This window comes from Pygoscelis adeliae, unplaced genomic scaffold (genome assembly GCF_000699105.1).
Source record: "Pygoscelis adeliae isolate BGI_AS28 unplaced genomic scaffold, ASM69910v1 Scaffold72, whole genome shotgun sequence".
Lineage (NCBI taxonomy): Eukaryota > Metazoa > Chordata > Aves > Sphenisciformes > Spheniscidae > Pygoscelis > Pygoscelis adeliae.
The window spans coordinates 4,596,048-4,605,410 of NW_008824286.1; the positions used below are offsets into that span (position 1 = coordinate 4,596,048).

Below are 9,363 nucleotides of genomic sequence, written 5' to 3' on the forward strand. Positions count from 1 at the left end.
AGGCTTTCTGTCTGACCACGATGAAGTTGCTTTAATTTTCTATCTTTAAAATGAAGATGGTATCTCAGTGCCCTAAAGAGGGTAAGACAGTGTGCTGGTGAGGGCTGCGTGCATATCAAAGACTGCTCTTTAACTATGGTTGGGGTGGAAGGGCTGTAAAAAGTAGGTTTCATACACATCAGTTTGCCGAGATCTCTCCTGTCGCTAGACCAGCAGCCTCCCTCTTTTGAAGTAGTTTTTCCTCCAAGCTGGGTCTCGCAGAAGGGAAAGCCTGCAGCAGTGTTGTGTCTTGAACCCCATGTACAAAGCCAGGGCTTGCTCTCGTCCAAAGGACTGTCTGGCTTCGTGGCTAGGATTTATTCAAATTGCTGTAGAGTGCAACTTGGCTAGTTAGCAACAAAAACGTACTCTTAAGAGAACCGACTGCATTAGCTTAAATTTAAACTTAAAAGTTGCTCAGAGCGCAGACAACAGTCTTGCCATAGCTTGCAAATGAGAGGCCTTCCTCTATTTGGTTTTTATGCTGCAGCTGACGTGACAGCTACCAGGATTTCCCTCAGCCTGACAGGTGACAGAGCTGTCATATCTATTCTTGGTGATGTGGCACACACTTTTTCTTTTTTTAAACACGTAAACACTGATATGCCCTGAACCCTTTCCAGCTCGGACTTGGTCTTCAGGGCTTCGGAGCAAAGGTAGAAGCAGCTGGTTTTGGCTCCAGCAGCACGGCTCCTATGCCCTTTAACCCCCTGAGGTGCTCCTGGGTGCCATGATCCGACAGTCCCGTGTCTGGCTGCAGCGCGTGTTCCCCTTCTGCCCCCGGTACTACACAGGGTCAGGGCCAAAGCTGGGGAAGGGCCGACACAACTGAATCTCCCCCCTGGCTGGCTCATGGCAGTCGGGTTGTGGCCCGGTCTCTGCCCACAGCAGGGGGACAGGTCGGGAAGACGTGGTGTCATGGGACGGGCTTACACCGCCTAGGCCCCTGGCAGATAACACTTTTACCGCTGGCGTTGGGGATTAGCGGCTTTCGGGACATGGCTCTGCGGTTTAATTTCGTAGGCGGTAAGGAAAGGAAGAATCTGTCACATAAGTGCAGACACAACCAGAAGCGACCTCCTGTGTTGTGTGTAAAATGAGTCTGTTTAGGAATCGCCAGTATGGTTCTCAGTCTGCCCACAGTCAGGTTAAAGAGTTAACGAGAAGAGTCAGTACTGGGAGCTACAGGGCAAACGGGCCCTGCCTCTTGCTGGAGACTCTTCAGGGTTACTGTGCTGGGAACAGAACAATACAGACACATGATTGCTGGGCTAAGGCATCTGCGATGAACAGCCAATGCGTCATGCTGGGCAGGAGGCCACAGACCAAAGTTTATAAAGCTTTATTAAACGTTTTGAACAGCTGTGCAATGAACAAACAATACTCTGGGAGTTTCACAACCTCATAACTTGAACTTCCTCGGGACAGCAACAGCCACTTCTGCTCTCCCCTATGAGACTGAAGTAAAGACAAACAGATGGCAAAGGGGAAGGAACCCTTTAAAGTTTAGAGACAGTATTTTGTGTGAACCTCTAAGGCATCTCACAAACTTCTGCCCCAGGTTGGGCTCCCCAGGAGCCACGGCTGCACAGTCATGTATGCAGTGTGGAGCTCTGCACAGCTGTGGCCGTAGGACTGACCCACCACCACCTAGGCTTCTTGTCACCCTTCTGCTAGGGGAGATGGAGACACCAGGTGCTCCTCTAGCCTCCTCCCTTAACCAGTCAGTAGCACCAGCACCTTCTGTCACCCCTGGCCCGAAAGCATTATGACTAAAAATGGCTGAAGCATTTACTGCTTCGAGCCATGCCTCCACCTCGGGATCCTCTCCTGCCCCGCTCACACCTGGCTTTTTGGGCTACCATGAGTTTTATAGGGTGAGGTTCACAGTGGCTTTCAAAACCCTGCATCTTGCAGCATACTGGTTCTTTATCCCAACAGTCAATACCTCGGTAAACCCTGGAAACCCCTAGGAAGAGGGGAAGAGACAGTCGCTACTACCTGCGAGGCTTTATAAAAGCAGCAGCACAACTGAGGCTTTCAGGCTATGATCTCGGAGCGTAAGTAGTTCGGAAAGCACTTCGGCAGTGCACGCATCTCTTTGGCAGGCTGAGGAGGAGGAGATGACTCAACTGCCTCTGGCTCCAGCAGCTTTTGGCCAAGTGCATCTGTGAGCTGTCGAGCTTGCCCTTGATCAGCAAGGCGGGAAGGCTGGCTCCCCACAAAGAGAAAGATGGAGAGAATCTTGTAGCTACTTGAGCAGAATCAGTGGGCCGAAAGCCCTGAGTTAGACCACCGTGGCCTAATGCAGACAAGTGAGTGACACACAACTCCACCACCACGCAACAGCTGGGCAGAGGCCAGCAGCTCGGTCCTCCACCAGTTCTCAGTTAGGAGGGCTGGTGTCTGTTCCCGGTGCTACGGGAAGGGGGGGAAAAAAAAAAACCCAAACAAAACGATTTCTGCTTCTAAAAAAGCAGGTGGTGCTGCCAGAGTTCACACAGTAAACAAGTCGAATTTCACAGGCAGAGCGGGAGGAATTTACCACTCTAGTCCACAAACAGTTACAGGAAACAGGCTGTTTTTACTCCAGTCACATGCCTAACACCCCCCCTCCTCCCTAGCCCACCCCCTTTTTAAAAGCAAAACAAGAGCCCTCAGCAGACTGGAAGATTATTGTTTTCTAGGTGCCCACTATGCTGGGATCGTGAGCTGATTCTGGCAACTGGGATCCTGTGCAGTGATACAAGAAGCAGTTCCCCCAGCAGCTGTAGCAGATGAGGAACAGAGCTGCCAGGAAGACCAAGGCACAAATCGTGCAAGGTTTCCGTTCCAGGAGGAAACTGAGCAGGTAGAAGCCCATGAACATTGAGTGACTGAACCACAACGCTGGGTTGAGGGGCTTGGGTATGAGCAGGACAGGTAGCAACCACTGAAGGCAGTACATTGTGGCTGGCTGGCGGGGCCTTGTGGCACCAGCAATCAGGTGTGCTCCAGAACAGTCTCCAGCAACTCCTCTGGCAGGCAGGCGGTCAGGCTGTTCTGTAGGGAGGGGTAAAATGTCAGACTGTCAAAGAAACACAGCAAAAAGATCAACAGACATTCTTCCCATACAGCTTCATTTACTCCCAAGCATCGTATGCTGATGCTCAAACTCCTAATACTAAATTCTGGTGTGTCTCAGAGCTGGTGGAAACTTTCCTGCCTTCCGAACCACCGGGGACGTGATTATCTATTGCTGGTGTAGAAGTATATCCCTTACGTGCTCTGTTTCTCAGGCTTTTACCAGGCTAACAGTTGAGACCCTTTTCTTTAGCACAGTGCAGGAACAGAAAGGGAGAGGGGAAAACAGAAAGGAAAACAAGCTGCTGCAGCCTGTATTTATCCAAGACAGTCCGAAGACTTGAGCAATGGTATAAAGAAATGCAAGTGAGGGGTAAACTATTAGGTGCTACAAAGAAGTGTTAACCAAGTAGTGTCTAGGAAGTGTTAAGCGCACAAACTGCTTCCTCCCCAGGCACAGACCCATTATAAAGTCTTCCAGCAGGACAGTGTAAAATTCAAGCTATACATGTACCTACCCAGGAAAGCCCCGACAGCGTCCAGGCTGCAAAACAAAGGGGAGGACAGTCCCTGCTTAAGGGATTTATAATCCTTGCCAATCAGCTAAAGTCAGATAAGACAAAGTATGTGAATAGATCAAAGAGGGGAGAGTCTCAAAATGGCAATTTTCCTAAGTGCTGTAAACACAGGATTTCTTCACTTGGATTATTGTAAAACCCCGTGGCAACAGTGAGCTTTAAGGGCTTCTCTAACCAGGGATGGCATCACACTACAAGTCCAGAAAACAAGCTGCTACCTCTAGCAACCACATCAACTACACTAAGTGTGTGGGGTTTTTTTTCTTTCTAAACAGTTCAAACATCCTCATCCAAGAATTTCAGATGGTTTTAAAAATAATAAATGCCTTACAGGTGTTTTTACAGAGCCAGAACTGTTGAAAGGGGACCAAAGAATGAAGTTTAGCAGTCTGGGATAGCAATAGCAGGTCAGGTTAGAAGATATCAATACTGTTGGGAGGGAGTAACTGGAAGACTTCCTTCAGTTCACGCAGTAGGGAAACTATGAGAAGCGGGTAGATCGAGACTCCTAGCTTATTACCCCAAAAAGGGAAAACCACGCAGGGCAACGCTGGAAAAGGGAAGAGCTTGGGAAGCGTGCTCTTCCCTGCTATCCTGCAGCACATCATGATGACATGCAGCGATACTGAACAAAGCAGCTGCCAGCCAGGGCACAGAAAGACAGGCGAGAGGACAGCCCCAGCCTTGCAGAATGCCACGGCCTCACCCACGCTAAGCAGACCCTCGTCAGAGCAGCTTCTTGCAGCAATCCTTGTATCTGAAAATACTCAACTGAGCAGTGCTCTGTCAGAAGGATGAAAGACTGAGCCGAGCCTGTTAGGATTACAACTGGGGGGTGGGAAGGTTAGTAGGATGAAGGAGTGAGAAGGTAAACAAACAGCACATTCCTCTGGCTCCTGTTGGCAGGAGAAGGGATTTCCTGGTGAAGGGAGGGAGAATGAGGGATTGCACAGAAAAGCCAAGAGAAAACCACACACGGTTCTCTTCCAAAAAAACACTGAGGTCAGACTTGTCTTACAGCTCTGTAAGCTCGTAGGTACCAACCGGCTCTGTCAGAAGCAGGAAGCACGCTGCCATCCTGTGTTCTTAGCAGCAGGATCTATTTTAATGTTAGTGATAGAGAATGCAGGCCAAAATCTCCACAGGGGCAAACAAATTAAGAGTATTTGGGGAAAGCATGTTGTGCTGGCGCTCCTGCAAGAGTGCCCTCCAGCAGAGAGGGCAGTTGGGGTTCAATTAGTAAAACTAAGCTGCAGGTAGGCAGCCAAAGGATAAGGAAGAAGTTATTTTACATTGCAATATGGATAAAGTCAAGTGAAAGGAATAAAACTCCCAATGTTAGTCCTGTTTTATGCAGGTCACTCCCTCATATCTTTAAGGGCAAGTCTAGTCCCAAGCCTGTTTTCCCTGTCTATAAACTGGAAATAAGGATTACTTATTTCATAACAAAACATGCTGTCTGCTAGCCTTTGTGAATCGCTTAGATGTTCCTGGAGTAAAAGTACCGCAGAAGTATTAGATGACTTTTTCCCAAGGGGAAGAATGGAGAGAAAAGATTTAACAACAAATATTTGAACAGACAGGTAATTAAACCCCACCACCCAACTTTTCAGTTCAGATTGTATTGAATACAACAAAGTTGTACCAAATCAATGATCTGCAGCTGCCTTAATCCTCCTGAAATGTTCCTTCCTGGAAGTTTCCCATGGTCTTTCCCTCCCAAGTGCTCCCAACACTGAGCAGTACAAATCACTGCATAAACATCATGTCGTACTTTTGCTAGATCCAGCCCTGAAATCACATCAGCTTGACTTCTGTAGCTGGACATGTGCCACAGTCTTTGGGTCACCCCTTCCTGAAGCTTTTAAGTGCCTACAGGCAGTTGCTTTGGGCTTTCTGTCTCTAGAGTAAAGAAATGGATAAAAAAAACAACCTAAGATGATGTGCCTGTCAGAAGAGCACAAGGCTGGAACAAAGCTCTAGAATCTTCCAGGACTAATGTCAAATCTTTCAACTTTAATAAGGCCACACGTCGCTATCGAGCCTTTAGCCCCCCAACTTTACAACTGACTACAGTTTAAGAGTATAATTATAATTCATGATGTACCCGCGTTTAACTCTGCGGTCTGGCCTCCTCACCACGGCACAGACTTAAGCAATAATGCTCTAAACAGTGAGTTGATTCTAAGTGCGTAAGCATTACCTAAACGCTTCCTACAAACACAAATCCACCTCAGAACAAGTTACCCATTTTTAAATACTGGTATTTCCTGGAAGAGCCAGTTGCTTGTAGCAATCAATGCAACCACTCTGCAGAATAAAGAACCATTTAATAGTGGTTATTTTTTACTATGAAGTTTCAATGTCAATGCCCTTCAATCTGCAAACCTCTTGGACTTCTAACGAACGCAGACGTTTGAACCATTAGTCTCGTATCTGTAGTCAGTTTGCTTGTATTTTCATGTGCCCCTTTGCTATCCACCAGTTAAAGGTTGAAGACCCTTTGCTGGATCCCACAGCTGATCCTAGATAAGGTACCTACTACTAGAGACTTCTGCAGCTCTATCTTCCTCAAGGGACTTCCCACTAGGAAGATATGTGCTCTTCACTGGAGGTTCCTTTATACAGCTGGCAATGAGACTGAGTTCTCTTTCCACGCTATTGATCAAAGAGAAACAGCGTCTCCTGCTACCAACTCTTTACTGAGCAGGGAACTACCACTCTCCTTGGTGCCCAGGATAGGCGGTCCCTTCCTGAAGCCATAACAATATTCAGTTTTGCCTAGATTCTCAAGCAAGGTGAAAGTTGCAAATGAAAAATTCCTACCTTGTCTTTGTCCCCTCCTCACGATCCAAGCTAAAGATTACCACGTCCCAGAGCAAATAAGAACCTGTCACCCAACAGTATTTCTACCAGCCTCCTGTTTCACAACCGCATCCTGCTTTTCCTCAACCAGTTGCTCTTGTTCTCCCCTGCCTGACTCATCTCTGTCCTTAGCCAGCCTGGTGTCCTCCTATCCTCAAGACTGCTCTCGTGCTCCCGCTCAAGTCATCTGACTTGGCGGCCACTCATGTTTACCAGGCGGCTCCTTTTCATCGCACCACCACTGCCTCCTTTTGCTCCTCCGCAGCTCTTAGAGCCACTTGAACTTGTTTCAGACCCCTCAGCAGCGGAGAGCAGGCGATGCTCCCGCTGCTCTCCCCGCAGTCAGCACTCCGTCTGATCTCCATGTGCTGCCAAAGCCTCCTCCCTGCCGGTTACTGCGGGCAGAAGAGCAGCCTGGGGAGGTTCCCTGCGCACCTCATCAGTAAGCAAACACCAATACTTTTCCACGTGCTTATTAATCGGCTTCCATCGTGTTCACAGCCCTTCCTTCTGTCATCTTCCCTCCCAAGACCATTCAAAACCAGCAGGTCCTACTGGCACATGTTTGTGGGGAGGATTTTCAAATTCCAGTGCAAGGGTAGCGGCACACCTTTCTCAGCCAGAAACAATTTTAATTATGACAAGTCAAAAGTGAGTAGCACAGTGCAAGTCTGTAGTGCCTTGCAATCGATCGGTCACATTTTAGAATAAATCCATCTGAGGAGCTAGGAAGCTGTTCCTTGATATTCTGCAAGCTAATTCAGCAATTAAGAGGCCGAGAAGTGTTCCTACACCATAGGTTTTATACATCAGTATGCCAACACAAAGTCTGTACCTTTCTCAAGAATGTCTTAATTCCTTAACAGTCAATTTACCCTGACAGGGGACAATAATCAGCCGGCTTTCACTAAGCACTTAAAAGGTAAGCTTGTTCAGACCCTACTAAGGCAGCTATTAAGCCCGTGCTGTCTGCAAGGAACTTCCCCAGCAGATGCTACAGAAACAGTCACCCAGGCTGGCAGCTGAAAGGTCTGCAATAAAAAGACTGAGTAACCTTTTTATTGGGGGGTGCTGGTGCCAATCTCCCCCTTTCCCAGAAGCCAAAGTTTCTGCTTGGGAATGAAAAGCCGCATTGTCTAGATAAAAATCTCTCAAGTTACACAGTGCACATAAACTTAGAGTAAGCCTCAGGGACTTGCACTGAGTTTCTTACCTATAAGGCTCACCTGTAGTACAGTCTGCTTAAAATTGTTTAAATCAAAAACCCTGTCACAGTCATGTAACTTGAACTGATGTGTGTGGGCAGTGCTTCATGCTGCCAGCACGAGTTCAACTCTCAAATACCACGTAGCACCCAAAACAGCTGCTAAAAACACACAATATCCAAAGCATTGGGGGAAAAAAAAGAGGTGAAAGAGCTATCGAGTGATGAGTTTGAGGAGTTCAGCTAAGAAAAGCAACAGCAGACCAGCTTTCTAGATGCCAGCCCTCTCTCTTAAAAAACCCAAGAACCACTGTTCAAACTTTAAGACCTATTTGCAGTATCAGGGATTTAACTTCTTCAGGGTTTTTTTTTTTGGCCTTGCTGCTATTTTTTCTGGTTTTTTTTAAAGCTTTATCTGCTGGTATGACTCAACTGGAAAAAGTGAGTCTTCAATTTTTGGCAAAGGCCTCACCCCGGTCTTTGGTAAGTTCATGCCTTGAACACTTGACATAGACTCAGAAATGCTGCAATATAATTTGGAACAGTTTCCAAAAGAGCAGCAAATCCTTGACTGACCAAGCCTCGGGGTTACGAAGCGTTCTGATTTCTCAAGCTAAAGACAAGCTGAAGCAACTCATTTCATGAAAAGTGGAGGCCCTCTGTTGAGCCACTCTTTTCACCACTTCCATAGCTGCTCTCCGAGCTTCGTTACTGATTGGGGAATTGATTAGCCTGTATCCAGAGGTAGTGCAGTGCACTCACAGCACCAGGGCCAACAAACCTCCCACCTGTGAGCAGGAAGGCAGCAGTATGATCCGTGTTTCTCTGCACACTGAATCACAGGAGCAGAACCTTAAGTCAGCCAGCTCTGTGGTGGGAAGAGATGTCAACATCGACAGTTGTCATCTGAAGTATTGCTACTTTCATTTGTACCAATTTATTAATTCTCAGTGGTCCTCATTCCCGCCCTCTGCCTTTGTTTAACTGCCAAAGATCAGGAATTCCAGGCCCATTCCAAGTTCCCTGAAAAACATAATTATTTTTCATTTGGATCTCTTCTCTACCTTTTTGTGCCTTTGACAGGCTTCAGAAGTCTGAATACAGCCTGATAAAGGCCATTGTTCTGTGTCTCAGGTAAAGAGAGGCAGAAATGCAGTATTGGTAAGGGGTTCTGGGGAGTTATGACATACAGGTTGGGCAAAAGTTACCCCGCCACGACAGTACTTGTGAGATCAATTATAATGTTTCAGTACAGGGCTAATGAAGTGTAGGAGAGTTCAGTGCATTGTGAACTGCATTTAAGAGCTTTGTATTTCATCTTCTCTTGCACTTGCGTGTTCAGGGTGTAACGAGCAACGTTCATACAACAGAACGGCTTGTAAACTCGCTTTGCAACCGGCTCAAAGCGTCCGCAGGGTCGCAGGGAGGGTGCCTGGCCGGGCGCAGCACCACTGCGGGGTGCCGTATTCTCTGCTGGACAAAAGGATGTCCGGGAGTTGTCTGGCTCCAGGGAGAAACGGGCCTGGGTTTGCTTTTGGAAGGTGCTAGAGCGAGCTACGAGATGTTCCTGACTCTGAGAGCAGAGGTGGGGAGGGGAGGAAAAACAGACTTGGG

General features: G+C 47.5%; 1 protein-coding gene across 3 annotated transcripts; it reads right to left on the reverse strand.

Moving 5' to 3' along the window:
• Positions 1-1,345: 1,345 nt before the first annotated feature.
• BLCAP (bladder cancer associated protein) lies at positions 1,346-8,701 on the reverse strand. 3 transcript variants are annotated; one of them, XM_009318674.1, is made up of 2 exons: positions 8,683-8,701; positions 1,346-3,081 (listed from the first exon to the last, which is right to left on the reverse strand). In XM_009318674.1, the coding sequence occupies exon 2, from the start codon at positions 2,984-2,986 to the stop codon at positions 2,723-2,725; it is 264 nt and encodes an 87-aa protein (XP_009316949.1). In that variant the 5' UTR covers positions 2,987-3,081; positions 8,683-8,701; the 3' UTR covers positions 1,346-2,722. The 3 variants fall into 3 exon arrangements, with proteins under 3 accessions (XP_009316949.1, XP_009316947.1, XP_009316946.1); XM_009318672.1 differs by lacking the exon at positions 8,683-8,701 and adding an exon at positions 8,538-8,635; XM_009318671.1 differs by lacking the exon at positions 8,683-8,701 and adding an exon at positions 6,507-6,587.
• Positions 8,702-9,363: the final 662 nt, after the last annotated feature.